The sequence below is a fragment of the Ceratotherium simum genome, chromosome 4, assembly GCF_057802395.1.
Source record: "Ceratotherium simum simum isolate JZ-2026a chromosome 4, ASM5780239v1, whole genome shotgun sequence".
NCBI classification, from domain to species: domain Eukaryota; kingdom Metazoa; phylum Chordata; class Mammalia; order Perissodactyla; family Rhinocerotidae; genus Ceratotherium; species Ceratotherium simum.
The window spans coordinates 29,277,368-29,296,984 of record NC_141903.1 but is presented as its reverse complement, the minus strand read 5'-3'; the positions used below and the strand labels follow the sequence as shown (position 1 = coordinate 29,296,984).

The 19,617-nt window shown below is 37.7% G+C and overlaps 1 protein-coding gene across 1 annotated transcript; it reads right to left on the bottom strand.

The window, feature by feature from the left end:
* Positions 1–378: 378 nt before the first annotated feature.
* Positions 379–9,800, bottom strand: C4H5orf46 (chromosome 4 C5orf46 homolog). The gene is made up of 3 exons (XM_004420002.3): positions 9,692–9,800; positions 5,366–5,501; positions 379–427 (listed from the first exon to the last, which is right to left on the bottom strand). Exons 1-3 carry the CDS (start codon positions 9,759–9,761, stop codon positions 379–381), a joined length of 255 nt encoding a protein of 84 aa, XP_004420059.1. The 5' UTR covers positions 9,762–9,800.
* Positions 9,801–19,617: the final 9,817 nt, after the last annotated feature.

Sequence of the window (19,617 nt, the reverse complement as noted above, 5' to 3'; positions counted from 1 at the left end):
GAGTAACTAATTGCCTGCTTACATGGGTCCTTAGATTTTAGTGCCTACGATCCCTTCATTTCATAGGCCGGACTTGCACAAAGCAAGTTCCTAGCAGGGTTGTGATAGGAGCAGATCTCCTAAGTTCTAGGGCTTCTTGTTTCACCCCACAGTTGTGTCTCCTCCCTTAAGAGGATTTTATTAAGTCAGTGGCTTCAAGACGATAAAAATACATCTATTTAAAATTAATTTTAAAACAACTACAACAAAAACAATAAAATACACCTTTTGTGCTTATAGGTAGGCCAAATTCATGAAGTAAAATCAGACAGACCCTTTTTTCTTTGTCCAATGTACTATTATTTAGTGGTAACTGTAAGTTAAAATCACCTGGGGAGGTCACTTTGATGAATGTTCTCCTCGTTTATCATCAAATTCCACATATCCTCTTGAAAAGAAAAGGACAAGAAAAAAATGAATTATGATTTAGACTTAACGGGAATGTTAGAATTATCATTAAGGTGTCTTATAATGTTTGAGCCACACTTTTCTTCTCCGTATTTTCCTATGTCATAAAACGTAAGATCTAAGATTTCCATAGTAGTTCATAGTTGAAAAGCCATTTATGCATAATTATCTCTTTGAATCTGCCAACACTCTATTAGTTAGGTGTCTATTCATATAAAACTCTATCAAGATATTTTGTTATATTTGTTCAGTAATATATGCCCAGGACCTAGAACAGTGCCTGGCATATAGTATGAATTAATTAATATTTGTTGAATGGATAAATGAAGTTTTATCTCTTTTTACATATGAAAAAACCTCTGAAGCTCAAAGAGATTAAACAACCTGTCCAGGTCACAAGATTGGTAACATGCAAAGCAAAGTCCAAAACTTAGATCTCCAGAATCATGAATTAATCCGAGAACTACTATACTCTGCTGTGCAAGGATTGGGTACGGAGTAACTTCTGAGAAGGTAAAAGATGACTAAAATGTGGTCTGTGAGGAGATTATAGTCTAGTGGAGTAAACAGATGCATTCAGATACAAGTAACTCAAAATAATGTGGGGGGAAAAACTGATATAAAGTTTCCTGCAAAGCACTATGAAATCCCAGAGTATGAATACCTGAATTTTCTAATTGTAGGGTTCTGTGACATCTTCACAGAACTTGTCTTTAAATTGGACTTTAGAAAATGATTAGACTTGCCAGGTGAACAGAGTAGAGTTGAACTTGGGGGTCAGGCATTGCTGGCAGAGAGAAAAGCATGTACAAAGATGTGGGGGCTTTACACAAACATGACCTGCTCTGAAGCAGAAATCATTTGCCATTGGGGCATCAGTTGTGTATTTGGCTTCAGGAATAAGAGGTGTGATTGAAAGAAACATTGGCATCAGGGAAGAACCTTGAATATCAACTGAATGCATTTGCTCTGATTTTGTAGGCAAAGGAAGTTCATAAAAGGGTTTCAAGCATGGCAGTGATAGAACCAAATTTATGTTTTTATTATAAAACTCTGGTAGTAGGTAGAGGATGGAATGAAGTGAGAAGAGACAGAAACAGTGAAACTAATTATGAATCTAATAAAAAGAGCTCAGGAAAGAGATGATGGGGACGCAGCTAGACCAACTAGTCAGCAGAGCTGAAGAAAAGGAATGGTGTAGAAAAAATTTAGAGGTGTAATATCCCACAATTGGATGAAGGAGGTGACGAGCAGGAAGGATCCAAGCAGACCTCGAGGTTTCTGGAGTCCGGATGGATGGGGATGTGACTTCCTGAGATAAGGAACATGGGAGGAGGAGCAGGTTTGTAAGTGAGGTGATGGGCTTGGGTTTAGACCAGTTGAATCTGAGGTATTGACGGAAAACCTAGGTGGGGTTTTGTAGCAGACAATTAGTCATTTCAGTCTGTAGCTTAGGAAAAAGAGTGCAAGAGACATCTGAAATTGGAACTCATTAGATTATAAGTAATATTCCCAGTGTGCAGGCTGTGATATGAAAAACCATGCAGGCTACATTTGGAGTCTTGAGGAGCAATGATGTTTAAGGTCCAGATGCTTGAAGAAAAGTCAGATAAAAAGAACGAAAAAGAATGGCTAGAAGTAGGGAGAGAACCAGGAAAATGTCATGTCACAGGAACCCAGGGATGGGGGAAATTCACGAGAATTGGAGGCTTCTCAAGGGATCAGAGGAATTAAGCATACATATATTTTTTAGAACAATGGTGACCAGCTGCAGTTCACATAGCTCTGAGGTAATCCAGAAGGCAAGTGGAGGTAGTGAGTGGGTCTATTCACTGCTCTGAAAGCACGTATCTAGCATTCATTATGTGCCTGATATATTGGAGAAAATAAGGCAAAATTTCCATCTTTATGAAGTTCCGCCATTCCTGTCATTCCCTCTTTCTAATCTCATTGAGTCCCTTAAGGTGCAAATTGCATCTCAACGTTGCTCTAAACACTCGCCTAAGCATCCTGGCCTCATTGACAGCCCCCTTCTCTAGAAATTACCTGTGATGTTTGGCTGACATTTACCTTATTTAGTATTTTAGTTATCATTGCATTTGCTCATGTCATCTTACCATAAGGACTGCAAATTCTTTGAGGAGTAGAGATTTATAGTCTGGATTTTTCCTTACAATTCCTGCTCCTCCTTTGTACATATTAAGAACTTAGGAATACTTCTTCATGGTCTCCTTCCACTCCCCATCCCCCGTGATATTTATGGTCTTTCCTTACACAGAAAGAGGACAGCTAGATTTGTTCCCTTGAGCAAGGATTTCTGTGTGTTTCAACAAAGATCTCTCAGTCAAATTGAGGTAAATGGACTTTAGATCTGATCTCTAAGATATCTTTCCTTAGTTAATTAATTCAACAATAATTTATTGAGTGCGTGATATGACTTACAAGGTACTGTGCTATAATAATGAGCTAGATAGATCTGGTCCCTACTTTCATATACAGTCATGTGCTGCATAATGACATTTCTATCGATGACAGAATGTATATACTAAGGTGGTCCCATAAGATTCGTACCATATAGTCTAGGTGTGTAGTAGGCCATACCCTCTAGGTTTGTGTAAGTACACTCTGTTATGTTCCCACAACGATGAAATTACTTAACGGTGCATTTCTTAGAACGTGTCCCTGTTGTTAAGCGATGCGTGAATGTAGCTACGTAATTAAAAATAAATAAATCATTTGAGATGGTGATATATGTTAAATGACACTATGACAAGGTAAAGTGATAGAGAATAACCAGGGAATGAAAGAAGATGGTGTTAATAAGAGTAGTTATAGAATCGTTTTCTGAGGAGGTGACTTTTAGAGGAGCTACAGGACAAATCACTAGCCAAGAGAAAAGGAAAGAACATTTTGGGCAGAAATGAAAACAAGGGCAGAGAGCTTGAGATGGTTGCCAGTTCCAAGAACAGAAAGAACATCATTTACTCAGAATATAATGAGGGAAAAAGAAAATGATAGAAGGTGAGGTGCCATTTCTGAACCCGGAGTTGACAGCAATTCTTTAGTATTCTAGATAGTCAACTTTTAGGGTTAACTGAGAAAAAAGTGCTATTTTATAGCTGGGGAATTCCCCAGGGAAGAAATAAAAAGTACTATTATTGTTTCAACTCCTTGCCTTGCTATTGTTGTGATTTATAACCATATGAATTCAATTGGAGTCAACTATGTACTTTGTACATAATGGGTGTTACTGTTTGCTTGTCAGTTTCCTCCTTGTTTATATTAACAACCATGGGAATGCAATAGTTGCAAAAGCAACCACAATAGGAAAAATAACAATACAAAAGTAAACATACGTGCATTTCAACAATTTGTGCATGAGGATTGTATACAGAATCCTGTCAATCCACATGATAATATGTCAATTTAAGCAGGTCAGAGATTACGAAATGGCCCCTAATTACTCTTATATAGAAGTGGTTCGTTTTTTTTTTTGAGAAAGATTAGCCCTGAGCTAACATCTGTTGCCAATCCTCCTCTTTTTTTTTTTTGGTTGAGGAAGATTGGCCCTGGGCTAACATCTATTAACATCTGTGCCCATCTTCCCCTACTTTATAGGGGATGCCGCCACAGCACAGCTTGATAAGTGGTGCATAGGTCCACACCCAGGATCCGAACCTGCAAACCTGTGAACCCCGGGCCGCCGAAGCAGGGCACACGAGCTTAACCGCTACACCACTGGGCCGGCCCCTAGAAGTGGTTCTTAATCATAGACCCCTTTGAGAATCTAATAAATGTCAGGAGCACTTTGCATAGAAAAATGTAAAGATTCACATCTATACAAAATGTGAATACAAATTTAAATGTTGTGTGGACCTTTAAGGCCCAGCAATGTATCCCAGAGCATCTCATCAATGGCTTTCAAAATTTATTGTATATCAGAATCACCTGAAGCTTGTTAAAAATCATATATTTAGCCTTGTCCCAGGAAGGTACAAGATGAGATGAAGAAACATGCATTTTATATAAGTTCTCCCAGAAATTCTGAAGCAGGTGGGTAATAGACCACAAACCTGCTTAGGGGTCTATGAAGGAGAGAATTGGACAGCAGAGGCTCAGAGAGTGGAGATTGAAAGCACCTGGAAATCAGAAGAACTAATTGGATCCTAGAGAGCTGAAATTGGGGAGATTAATATGGGAAGAATGAAGAACAGGGTGAAGTGGAAGTAAAAATCAGAGCTATGTAGACTGGAGGAAGACGTATTAGGAGTTGGGCAGAGGGGCTTGGAAGCAGGTTGAAGACACTGGGAAGACTCTGGGTTGTGTGAGCTGCCAGCAAAGCAATCCCTCATGATCAAAGCAAGCGCTCCTATGAGCGGTTCCCTAGATTGTCTCGGAGGAGAGTTTAGCTATTGTCTCTGCTAACCCTCTTGAGTTACTCAAACTGGAAAATAAAGGCAGAACTTACCACATTTATCACTAATGAACACACCACTACCCATCACCTTCAACAAAGAATTACAGTGTCTGCACTGGGTGGGTCCTTGATTCCTTTAACTTTATAGATGAGCAAACTGAGACACTCCGAGAGAGCAGGCCTTGCCCAAGATCACCCAGTAAAGTAGCGCCTCTGTCAAGACCAGAACTTGGCTTTCTGTCCCTGGTCCAATGCTCTTCCTCCTCCCTATTTGGTGTTGAGATAAAAAATATTTTATGAAACCACTTGATGGGAATGTGCTCACTCCAAAAGAGTTCAGGGAAATCCTTTCAGATACAAATATGTGTTAAGGTAGAGCAACACTTTTCAATTAAAGTATTACATTGGCATATACCACGATTTTGTTTCTCATTTACTTTAATGCAATGCGGTCATTACCCATAGCAAACTGGACAAAAGCAAAGTTGTCTGAGTGCTTACGTGCTCCTGCTCATGGAGCGGAGGATGAACTCCAGTGCATTCTCAATGATCTCCGTGCCCAAGAGATTTAGGAATCTGGGGAACTCTGGCTCTGATGTTTTGCTTGACTCAGCTGGCTTGTCATTTGGTTTGTCGTCTGAAAAACACAATGGAATCTCAGAGGTGATTCTCAGCAACAAGAAAAGGAAGTCTCTTTTCTTTGTAGGAAGCATCTGGAACCTTTTATACCCCCACTCACTAATTATGGAGCCTCATATAGTTGCATTTAATAAACATTTAATCCCTGCCTGGTTAAAATCTTCACATGCATTACTTCCTTTATTCCCGAAAACAAAGAAACAGATTGATTTTTTGGTAGACATTGCTTCCCTTTCTGGATGAAAAGACTGAAGCTCATGAAGGTTAAGTCACTTGTCCGGAGTTAAGCAGCTAGTAAATGCCAGGGCCAGGACTGAAATACATAATGCCTGGTGTTATGTCTCTTTCTCCATGTAATCCCTGGGCCCACAGTAATGATAATAATGAGAACGAAATAATAATGGATAGCATTTGATGAGCACGTACCTATGACGGGCAGTCTTATGCATTGTCTCATTTTATTCTCACAGCAACCCTATGTGGTAGGCAAAATTATTATCCAAGTTAAACGTAAAGAAAGGAATTTGAGAGAGGTTTAGCAGCTGGTTTAAAGTCCCAAAGTTACTAAGTGGCAGAAACAGAATTCAATCTCATGTCTGATATTAAAATCTAGATTCTTAAGCACTCTGTGATGAACTGCATAGTCTTTCACAGAAAAGTTGTCATCTAACTGCAAATGTGTTATAAGATTGAAAGTAGTATAATAATGATGATGAAAAGGAGAAATTCTGTCACTTGAACATCATCTGATAGTTCTGCAAATAATTTTACAAATACTGTGTAATTTTACCCTTGACCAATCTGATAGAGTATGCAGTTTTCAGATCACTGGACTAAGAAACTAAAAAGATTAAGTGACTTGCAGAAGACTTTACAATAGCAAGAGAAGAAGATGGGAATGCAACTGCAGGCCTCTTACTCTTCACTCTTAATCAAGTGCCTTTTGGAATGAGGACCAAGATCCAGAGAGTAAGGTTGTTGACATGCAAGGTCTCTTGGGGGGTTTTGGCTTTGCTTGGTGGTCTAAATGGTTCAGGAGATTAAAAGTAAGGGAAGAGTGGCAGTTAGCAGCTACATATGGCCTCCCCTCTGGACCCTGGTGCCAGGATGAAATAGGACCTTCATTTGTCATTTTATTGTAGCCTTAGAAGTAGTATTGCCAGATTTGGTAGATAAAAATGTAAGACATCCAGTTAAAGTTGAATTTCAGATAAATGATAAATAAGTTTTTAGTGTAAGAATGACCCATGCAATATTTAGGACATACTTAAACTAATAAATTTGTCATTGCTTATATGAAATTCAAATTTAACTGAGTGTCTTGTATTTTATCCTACAACCTCACTACAAGTTTTGACTCAAGAAGTCCAAGCTTCTAGACAATGTAACCCATGACTCTGAATGAAGGAGATGTAACTAGCTTTTTGCGTGGAGGCTGTCAAATTACATTAGAAGCCTTGCATCTATATTGTATGATAAAATAGAAACTTTTAGTGAAAAAATATGGCTTTCGACTTTCAAATTTCAAAACATTTATTGTTCATTATGCCACAACAAAAGATTTAATAGGATCTGAGGTCTGAGACCTCTAACCAAAATCAATATACTCATCACCAAGTGTTCGTTCATTCAGCTATTGGTTCTTTCGTTCAACAAGTATTTTTTGAGCCTGCTATTATGTACATAGCATATGCTAAGAGTTAAGATGAAAATAGACATGTATGGACATAAAGTGCAGAGCACCCACAGAGCCCAGAAAAATTGCTTTGTGTTCATCATGGGAAGGGGAAGGAAAGATAACGCTTATTTGTGGTATGCTTATTGTGCAGGTCTTGGGCCGGTGCTCTCATCACATGCCTCCGTCCTCATTCAGTTCAGTGATGTTATTACAGTTTTACAGGAGAGAAGACAGGTGCTCAGAGGAATTAAATGACTCACCTAAAATCACACATCTAGAAAGTGGCTGAGCCAGGGTTTGAGCCTAAATATTTTTAACTCCACAGAGCCTGTTATTTACATAACATAATACTACCTTCAAGCAATTGTTCCCTGAAGACATTTGCCAGGTGCAACACGGCGGTTCCTTGCAGAGAAAGTGAGTTTCTTTTTCCTGTGTTCCTATCTGCCTACTTGCATTAACAATTTAATTTTATTGGTCTTTTATTTTAATGTGACACTAAATGTTAGCTTTTCAATATGCAAGGAACTCTGGACTGGAGAATGTGTGAAAATTGGATCCTTGGCCCCAGCCCTTGGACCACATATATATTCAGAGGTATTAGAGCGTGATGGATCATAGGTTTTGGAATCCTACACACCTGAGTTTGATTCCTGTCTTCAACAAAAATTAGCCATGTAACCCTGCACACAATACTTACCACTCTGTCCCTGTCTTACAATACTTAACCCCTCTATACAGATATACGTAGATGTATATACATTTATCCATATATCTATATCATATATCTATCTATCTATCTATCTATCTATCTATCTATCTATCTATCTATCTATCTATCTACCTACCTATCTACCTATCTACACTACTTATTGCAGTACTAGATCCAAGGTAAGCCCACATAAATGCTTGCTGTATTATTATTACTATTATTAATAATAATAGCAAGAAAATGATTCATAATAGCTTTCTCCTTTAGTGCTTTAGGAGATTATGAAAATTAAATGCTGTTAAAATATGAATAAATTTGAAAATGTTGGAAAACAAAACAAAAAATATAATAATAAAAATTAAGAAATTTGACATACTAGAAAAAGTATCAAAGCCAATAGTTGAATATTTTCTCTTTTCAAATATAATATGGGATAGCCTTTATTTATATTAACTACCTGGTTGAGTTTCTTAGTCAATGTAATCATGGAGTTCTGAAAAAATACAGTACTGCTGATATTTCTACAGTTTTTATAGTTTACAAAGTGATTACAAAGCACGTTCATTTGACCTGGTGAAGTTGATAGTTATCTCATTTTACAGATGAAGAAACTGAGGTTCAAAGCAGTGAACTGATTTAACCAGGTGCAGAGTTCATGAGAGACAAAGCTGGGACTGGTCCTAGGGATATAAATCTGAACCTTCACTTGACCACAGTGATTGCTTTAGGAGTAGGTAGACATGGTGGTCTGAGGCTGTCTCTACGGAAACGCTGTTGGAGCATCTGCCTGTGTGTTGTGCTGGTGGACAGTGGTTGGACAAGGGTGTGAGTTCTGCCAAATCACATTTTATTACAGTTCAAAGGGCTCTGGTATTAACATGTGCACTGTCTATATTTTCTGACCTATCATTCTGAATAGATACAAGTCAAGAACTCGCTGTCTTCTGCAGACCAAGAATAAATTGATTCATGAGAATTCTGCATGCTGCCTTGTGGTCCCGTATGTGCTTGGAACAGACATGAAAGAAGTAGATGCTCAGTTAGAATGGAAAGAATCGAGGGACTAGGTTTCAGTGCCAGGTGTGCCTGGGTCTACATGGATCTATGCTCAAGTGACGTTCCTCTGCAAGCTTGGTTTATTAGCCTGCAAAAAGAGAAATGATAAAACTGTGCATATTTACTTAAAAAGATCATTATGAGAATCTAATGAGATAACATAACGATAACAATAACAGTTAATATCTACTGGATGCTCATTATGGACCAGATAATTTTCCAATTTGTTTGATCTCTTTTATTCAATTCTCATGATAACTTTACAAGCAAGTTAGCCATTGATATTCCCTTTTACGCGTGAGACCCAGAGACGTAAATCACATGCCTGAAGTTCCATTTCCGATTAGTGGTGGAGCCAGGCCTAGGAGCCTTTTTCCAGAGTATATACTCTTCACCTTTGAACACTATTAGTTATAATCATCAAAAAATAAACAACTTTGGCTCTCAAGGAATTTATAATATAATAGTGTCACTATATTACATGAATATATAAGACAAAAGATCATTCCAAACTTCATACATTCACTGAGGATAAAGGCTGTAACTGAAACACACTTGAATAAAAATCCTACTTTGTTCTTGCTAGAGGATCTGCCTCTCGTCTCCTAGTCCAGTGCTTTGTCTGCAGTGCCCATAGGTCCCTCCTCCTCTTTCCTCTTTATGTTCTGGATCAGTGCCACCAACTTCCTCCAATCATGGCTAACTACTGCACAATGCACAAGCTATAATAGGAAACACTTACCAGCATGGCACATCAGGATTAAGACAAGCAGTCCCAGGACAATTGTCAGCCGAAGCATGGAGACAGCCATTCTTGTAGCACTGGGTATCAGTGCAGATAAATTGTTTAGATGCACCTGACGCCTTGCTCCATTTATAGGTGACTTACAGGTGACATCATCTACTACGGAATTTAGGTTGTTGCACAAGATGTCTGCACAGCTTGCTCTTGGATCTCTACTAATGAGCCCTGCCCTATCGTTCAAACCAAAAGCTTTTCATATAGGGAAAAAAATATCCTCTTGGTTTTTCTAATGTAAATTTATAAGTGGCACTGAAATAACTCTTTTGGAGTAGTTCCAATGCCAGCCTTGACAATTAGGTGAGTATCAGGCAGAATTACTCTTCAATGTCAAGTTGCAAGCAATTAATCACGTTGGTCAGGTGTGGCGCCTCCATCCCTGTGCACTCTGCTTCTTTTCGCATGCTTTGGGCTAATTACTTGTCCCCATAAGGACATGCCCGTTCACACTCCCATGCCTTTGCTCATGCTCTTTATTTTTCCTGGGATATCTTGCTCATCATTCCCCTTGGAGCATTCCTACTTATTCCTCAGGCTCAGGTTTCAATGCACCCTTCTCTGTGAAGCCTTCATGATGACCATTGCATCCTACTCCAGATGGTTGCTCCGTCATCTGTCATATAGAACTCTTGAACTATTGTTTGAGTACTTTCATAGCTCTCTTCTCCTTTAAGCCTATGGATATCTTAAGGACAGATTGTTTTATTCACTTCTGAATCTTCAAGGAGCCTAATATTGTGCTTGGCATTGGTCTCAGCTTTGACTTCACTTCCTCGGGAAGCTTGGTTCTTCCAGGCAGGGCTAGGTGCTCTTCTCCTGTGCCTGATAGGTGCCTCTTTAAATGTCTCCACCAATAGGCTGTAGACTCCTTGGAGGCAAGACTATCTTTTTCAAAGTTGAAGACATATTACTTGAGGCATAGAGCAAACATTAAAAAAAGAAAAGAATAATTAAATTATTGCACTCAGTGAAAAGAAATATTGGGTTTGAGATACAACATGTATCTCAGGTATAAAATACACTTCCTTTTGGATACCAACACTCAAGGGGATAAAATTTGTTTCAAGTCTAGATGATAATGGTGATCCTGAGGAATGCTATAATTTCAGTTAATTGGGATGAGGATTTGGGGGTTCCTAAAGTTATAGATTGAACAAAACTTACACATTGTGGTGTCAGAGGGCCTTTTTAATAAGTGTTGAAGTTGGCTGACGTATGGAAACAGGAGGCTTGTCTAGTGTCACAGAGCCAAGACTAGGGTGTGGCTCTCTTAGTCCCGGTTTAGTACTCTTTACAAGGCACCAAACTACTTGGACACCATCAGGCTTCTCTGCTGGGACCTTCCCAGGCCACTTCAACCTATCTTCTCAAGAAGACTCTTGATCCTGTTTCTTGTATACAAAGGGTTGTGATCTGTAGACAGTGGTCCACGGTAGGAAGCTTTCAACCAGTTGGATTTACTTCATCAGGGTCACTACTTAGAACTAAGCTCTGTGCTTGTCCAAGGAGCTGGTGGGGGAATAATTCAAGGGTCTTCTTTTAGTCATGCCATGGACCCTGGCATATCACTGTGTTTGCCTGGAAAAGGGTAGCAGTACCTTTTGCTTTGCACAAGCTTTGAGCCCTCAGGGCTTAAACAGCCCAGAAGGGAGGATATTTTTCTAATTCACCACAAGAACACTATCTAGGCAAACAAAGGCTCTGGATACTGCAACCTAGGGGAGAAGCCTGTCGGACTCAAGGATATCAGCTAAATGGGGCAAGCAGACAAGTCCTGAATCAATTGCTTTCACTGGACTGGGGTCAAGAAAATAGCACCATCCCGAGGGTCACAGTAGCTGGCTTCTGTTCGTGTCAGTATCACTAACTCACTGTGTGGCCCTGATTAAATACCCTCCAGGCCTGACACTCAGTTTTCTCTGTTTACTGTGTTCTTAGCTCTTCTATTCTCTTGGTTTATTCCTCTTAGCTTCAGATTTCAGCCAAAATGTCTCCTTTTTGGGGAAAACTTCTGTGTCCCTCTAATCCAACTCAGATCCCTCTATTAAAATCTTTTATGCACTCTTCCTTCTTAGCACTTAAATATTATTTTTTTATTTTTATTTTTTTGAGGAAGATCAGCCCTGAGCTAACATCCGTGCTAATCCTCCTCTTTTTTTTTCCTGAGGAAGACCAGCTCTGAGCTAACATCTATTGCCAATCCTCCTCATTTTTTTCCTCAAAGCCCCAGTGGATAGTTGTACGTCATAGTTGTACATCCTTCTACTTGCTGTATGTGGGACGCGGCCTCAGCATGGCTGGAGAAGCGGTGCGTCGGTGAGCGCCTGGGATCCGAACCCGGGCCGCCAGTAGCGGAGCGTGCGCACTCCGCCGCTAAGCCACGGGCCGGCCCCTTAAGTATTATTTTTTTGTTTGATTATTTAATATCTCCCTTCCCAAGAGATGTTAAAATTCAGGAGAGAAGGATTCTGGTCTATGTTGTTCACTGAGACAGCTCTGGTTTCTAAGATAGTGCCTTACACATATAAGATACCCTACAAATACGTGCTCAATAAGTGAATTAATGAGTAATTTTGAGAAGAGAAGCCTGGACACATGTACTAGTTCTGTCAGTTATTATCCATGTGACTTTGGCAAATTACTAATACCACTCTAATTCACAGTTTCATCATCAGTAAAACTGGGACATATTATAATTTCCTCCCTATTTACCTGCACTATTTGAAGGATATAGGAGATAACAAAGATAAAATGCCTGATAAACTATAAAGAACCTTTAATGTGTGCCATATTAATAACAGTTAAAAACCTATGACTTGTCTTCCATTGGCATAAACAAATGAATTTGACTTTAGGTAGAAGAGATACTGAGATTTTGAGAGAGAGTTTTAACCAAGTTGGGAAGAGGAAGATGAGGACCTTCTTCCAGAACGCCATTCTAGTTTGGTAAGAGAGGTGTGAGAATGAAAGGATTATGGAATGCTTTAATTCCTATGGACATTCACATGTATAAGTGGAAATCGTCAGAGTTCTTTCTCAGGGTAGGAAGGAATTGCAGTTGGGATTGACAATCTCATAGAGAGATTTTGAAGTGTGTATTGGTGGTTAAAATCATGGGCTTTGGGATCAGACAGAACTAGGTTTGAGTTTCAGGTTTGCCACTTACAAGTAGTATAACCTTAGAAATATTTCCTAATTTCTTTATGCCTTAGATCCAGTATCTACAAGAAGGAATAATGATACCTCTTGGATTTGTTATGCGGGCTGGATGAGAAAATACATGCAGACAGTGAGCACAGTGCCTTGTAAGTACTAAGTGAAAAATAAATGGTAGAGTTGCTATTCTATTCCATTCCATTCCATCCCATCCCATCTCATCCCATCTCATCTTATCCTTTTCTACCTTGGGTTGTCTCAGAGGAGGGAGTGACAGTTAGCCATTCAAGCAGCATTAAGGCCAATAATAGTAATAATATGTTAATCTTGTTAACCGTGGCCAAGTATTGAGCTAGATGCAACATATCAACAAAGCTCTTAGGAGGCTACCATTATTATCCTCATTTTATCTAAGGAAGTTCAAGCTTAGAGAAGTTAAGTAATGTGCTCAGGGTTATAAATCATGTATTAGCCAGAGCGAGGAGGCGAACTTAGGACATATGACTTCAAAGTTGTGCTCTTAACTATTACATTATGTTGCACTGGCACGTGCTCACTGCTGCTATTGGCACAAAACCTGGGTCAAGCAAGGAAGCCTGCAGCCACTAGCCTGTTTGTCCACGGATTCATCTGTCTTCTCTGTTTTTCCCATTAGTCTCTGGATTTCCTATTGACCTCTGAATGAAGATCTAACCCGTATCATTCACCTCTGTTTTAGCTTAATTTGATGTATCAAATGTGCAAGGTACAGAGTGCCTTCTTAACCCTTGACAGAAAGTGAACTGGAGAAACAGCTGCAGAATAAAATACAGGATGCCGAATTAAATTTGAATTTCAGATAAACGGTGAGTAATTTTTTTAGTATAAGTATGTCCCCAATATTTCACAGGATATACTTGTACAAAAATAATTGTTGTTTAGCTAAAATTTAAACTTAACTGGGCATTTTGTGCATTTGCTGAGTATGGCAACCCTACCTGGAGAGGCACTCATCAGTATTTTCTTACATTAAACCTCAGATCAGAGGGTGAAAGATAGGACTGATGGGGGTCAAATAAGTGACTGAAGGATAATATGTAAGAAGTTAAAATCATCTATGGAAAGTGGAAGCTTACCAGTTTCTCTTTAATACCACATATGGGGCATGTTTTTCCCCTATATTCCTCATAAGGAGATGATCAGCCCCTCTCTTGTTCTTGGTTCACTCTAGCTAAAGCTTCAGACCAGCCCTGGAAGGGATGCATGTGACTTCAGGCAGAGTTCCCATCCCATAGTGTCCACATGCTAAGGAGTGGCCACACTCTTTGTCACTCTAATCACCTTTCTACATATAGCTTATAACTTAGTCAATCCTCATGCCACAGATCAATTTATTAATTTCTTATTCAATGGCATTTATTAAGCTTGCACTATTTGCCAGGTGCTCTGCTAGGTACTGGGGACAAGAAAATGCAAAACACCAGTTGCTGACCTCCTCCTTAGTGAGGAGGCACGTATGTTACCAAATAATTGCAATTTAAATGTGAGAAATGCTAATGGAGTTATGCACAGATTCCTACTGGAGACTATCAGGGAGCGGTTAACATTGCAATCATGCAGGTATCATTTTTGGGGGGCCTTGAAAAGTAGGGCTGTAGGTGTTCACTATGCAAGCAAGGTGTGGAGAAGACACTTTAGGCTGGAGGAATGACGTCTTCAAAGCCACAGAGGCATAGAAGAGAGTAGTGTATTTCTAGGAATGACCCCTCAAATTCTTGAGTGTTGATATTAGACGTGAAAATTAAAATGAGCTAACTGAATCTTGAACTTTGTTTTAATTAATAAACATGCTAGGAAGAGATAATGGAGAGAGAGCAGGAGAAGAGGAAAGAGAGAACATTGTGGGGAGTAAGAAATCACAAATCACTAAGTATTAAAGCTCATAGCTAGTTTTTCCTCTGTTCTTGTTTCCCTATTACAATCTCAGATAAGCACATTGCCGTCCATCCAATTACCTGAGTTAGAAATGCAAATTTTCTTTAATTCCTTTTTCACCATAGTCCTGTCCATTCTCCTCTCAAATATCTTTCAAATTTATCAAATTCTCTTCATTTCCACAATAAGTGTCATAGTCTGGGGCTTTGTCTTGAATACTGCAATAGCAATCTAAGTCTTCCTAATGTATGCCTCCCCCCATCTCCTCAACATTGCCGTCATTTTTATCTGTCTAAAACATAATTATGTTTACTTCCTCTGTCATTTTCTTTCTCTAATAATTTCCATGGCTCTTCACTGTGTATATATAAAGCCCCTCATATTTTATTCTCAACCCATAGTTTCAGCTTTGTCTTAGTCACAGTATAGACTAAGTCTTAGAGTGTACAGTCTGCAGTCAGATGGCCTGGCTTCCATATCTGACTTCATATGAACAGATATTTACCTAGAATGTACTGGAATACTCACAGTGGTTGTTTATATCCAATCCACTATGAAGGGTCAATATCTGTACCCCTATTGTTACATAATATAATATCCTTCCAGTTCCCAACAGTGAGATTTGGCAAGTTGCTAATACTCTCTAAACTTCAGTTTTTCATCATCAGTATGAAGAAAACAAGAGGGTCAGCCTCATAAAATTTTAATGAGCATAAATGAGATCATTCTATAAAGAGCTTAGCACAATATGTGTCTAATATATGTTACTATTTGCATTATAACTCCTCCCCATTACTCTCTAAGCATATCACTTCCTTTCTTACCTCCCCAGGCATACTTCCAGATTGTTACTTATTCTATCACCCTGTTAGTTTTTCTTGGAACATCCAATTCCCACCAACTCATCCGTCAAATATTACATCCTTCAGAAAGACACTGTTGACCACATCCCTGACCTAATCCATGGCAGAATTAATCATTTTTGCTATAGGTTCACTTTGCACGTACCTCTAATATAGTATGAATTACATTGAATCATAAGTTATTTTTTTATATCTGACACCTTCATTAAGCTACAGGCTCCTTAAACATGGGCCATGCCTTATTTATCCTCAAATACCTTTTGCCTACAATCATGACTGGCAATCATTAGATGTGTAAATGGACAATTGGGGCCAGTGCTGGAGGTGATTCCAGAGCCCCACTCAAATGAGACCCAAAGCTCAGGCCTAGGGACCAGATACAAACAAGGAAGGCAGTCAAAGTCCAGTGGCTTTTGTTTTTCCAACATCTGGAGCTATGGCTGAGGGTGGAGGCAATATTCCAGAAGATGTACTTGTTCATGCCTCACTTTTGCACATGGGATGGAATGAGGAGGAGTTTACTTAAAAAAGAATTAAGCACAAATTAATCACACGGAAATAGTGACTTTCCTCTAAATTATGAAGACACTAGCACTAAATTCACAGTGTAAATATTTCTATGCCAGTCATATATAATTTATCCATGCCAGATAAGCATATAATAATATTTAAATTACAAGGTTTTTCTGGTATCAAGTGAGGTAGTGGATACAGAATTGATTTGAAAAGCTATAAATTGTCAAACTATAAATTGAAAACTATAAATTGAAGAAAAACTGTGATGAATTAAAGGAGGCTTATCTATTGAGTCAATAAAACGGAGATAAAATAGAACTATAAAAAATAGCCATTTAATCCAAAGGTAGGAAAAAGGAAGAGAAAAGAAAGAATAGATGGAATCAAAAGAAAACATCTAGCCATGTTGTAGATTTTAACGCAACCATGTTAATAATTTCATTAAATGTAAAGAATTTGAACACATCAATAAGACAGAGATGTCAGTCTATACTGTATACAAGAAACTCACTTTAAATATAAAGACACAGATAAGAGTAAGTGAATGAAAAAACATATATAACTAAACACTAATCAAAGGAAACCTGGAGTGGTTACATCAGTATTAGAAAATACAATATTCAGAACAAGGAATATTAACAGGGATAAAGACGGACGTTGCATAATTATAAGGGGATCAATTCACTAAGAAGATATAACAATCCTGCATGTGTATGAAACTAACAATTGAGCCTCAAAATCTGTGAAGCAAAAACTGACGGATAGGAAAGGAAAAATATACAAGTTGACAATTATAGATAGAGGCTTTAAAACTAGTCTGTCAGTGGTTGCGAGAACAGATAGAAAATCAGTGAGAATACTGAAAACCTAAATACTACTATTAACCAAATTAACCTAATTGACATTTATAAAATTTTCTACTCCAAACAGTGGAATACACATTTTTTTTTATTTTCAGAGGGGTCATTGTTTAAGATCGACTTTACTGGGTCATTAATTAAGCCTAACACATTTAAGAGAATTGAAATAATGCAAAGTATGTTTTTCCTATAGTGGAATCAAACTGGAAATCAAATAATCAGGTATGTAAAAAGTCCCCAAATATATAGAAACTAAATTTAAAAACTCTTAAATAACTCCTGGGTCAAAGAGAATGTCATGATATATTAAAACGTATTTTGAATTGGTTAAAAATAAACAAGTGAAAATTTATGGGAGGCAGTTAGAGCATTGCTTAGCAGTAAATTTATAGCATTAAACACTTGTATTAAAAGAGAGTAAAATCAATGACTTCAGTTACCAACTTTAAAAACTAGAAAAAGAGCAAATTAAACCCAAAACAAACAGAAGAAATAACATAATAAAGATAAAAGCATAAATCAAATTGAGAATGGAAAAAAATAGACAAAAACCAATGAAGCCAGAATATCTAGCTGTTTGTAAAAAAATAATAAAATTGATTTGTCAAGAGAGGACAGAGAGAGAGAAAGAGTGAGAGAGAAATTGAAGGCACAAATTAACAGTATCCCAGTATCGGGACCAAAGAGGGGACATCATTACAAACCCTACAGATATTAAAGTATAATAAGGAATAATATGAACAACTCTATGTCCACAGATGTGACAACTTAGATGAAATGAACAAATTCCTTGACACAAACTGAAGAGGGTCATTCAAGAAGAAATAGATAATTTGAATATTTCTATATCCATTAAAGAATGAAATCCGTACTTAAAAACTTTTCAACAGAGGAAACTCCAGAATAAGAAAGTTGTACTAACGAATTCTAATAAACATTCAGGAAACAAATAATAGTGAATTTACAAAAAACTCATTCAGAATATAGAAGATGAAGGAACAGTTCCCAACTGATTGTTTTAAGAACTTTATTGAGATATAATTCATATACCATAAAATTCACCCACTTAAAATGTACTGTTCAACAATGTATTTAGTATATTCAGAGCTGTCATAATCAATTTTATAGCCTTTCATTACCCTCGAAAGAAACTCATACCCATTAGCAGTCACTCCTCTGTTCCTAATCGTCTTCCCTCCAGCCCTAGGCAACCACTAATCTACTTTTGGTAGATTTGCCTGTTATGCACATTTTATTAAAATGAAATCACACAATATGTGTCTCTTCGTTACTGGCTTCTTTCACATAACATAATGTTTTCCAGGTTCATCCACGTTATAGCATATATCAGCACTTCATTCCTTTTTATTGCTAAATAATATTCCAATGTTATTTTATTTTACTGAATTTTATTTATCCATTCATCAGTTGATGGAAATTTGGGTTGTTTCCGCTATTTGGCTGTTATAGATGATGCTTCTATGAACATTCCTGTACAAATATTTGAATGGATCTATGTTTTCATTTCTCAAACTTTTATACATAGGAGTGGAATTGCTGGGTCATATAATAACTCTATGTTTTGAGGAACTACCAGACTTTTCCAAAATGGCTATACTATTTTACATTCCCACTAGCAAAGTATGAGGGTTCCAGTTTCTTCACATTATAACCAACCCTTGTTATTATGTCTTATTGATTCTAGCCATCCTAATAGGTATGAAGTGTTATCTAATTTGGATTTTGATTTGCATTTCACTAAAGGCTAATAATACTGAGCATCTTTCATTGTGCTTATTGGCCCACTCATTTTATGAGACCAACATTATCCTACTACCAAAATCAGAAAAAGAAACTACTGGACAAGAAAATTACAGATCCATATCCTTCAGAAACATAGACGTAAAAATCCCAAAGAGAGTACTAGCAGATCAACTAAGTAAAGTTTATATCTGGAATGCAAAGCTAGTTCAATATTTGAAAATCAATAAATGCAATTTACCATATGGCTAGAATAAAGAAGAAAAACCATATAATCATCTCATTAGATAAAGAAAATCATTTAACAAAATTCAATATTCATTTTATGCATATGGCTCTCAGAAAACTAGGAATAAAAGGAAAATTCCTCAACTTGATAAGCGGTATATATATAAAATATCCACAGCTAACACCATGTTTAATGTGGAAAGACAAACGCTTTCCCCTTAAGATCAGGAACAAGACACGGATATCTTCTCTCACTACTCCTTTTTGATATTATGCTGGAGGTCATAACAGTGCAATATGGCAAGAAAAATAATTAAAAGGTATACTGATTGGAAAGGAAGAAATGAGACTCTTTCTATCCACAGAATACTTGGCTGTCTACGTAGAAAATCCCCCAAAATCTACAAAAATGCTACTAGAACTGATAAGTGCATTTAATAAGATTGCAGGACGTAAGGTTAACATACAAAAGTCAACAGCATGTCTATGTGCTTGCCAAGTACAAATGGAAATTGAAATTAAAATATACCATTTCTGATAGAACCAAAAAATAAAATATACTTAGGTA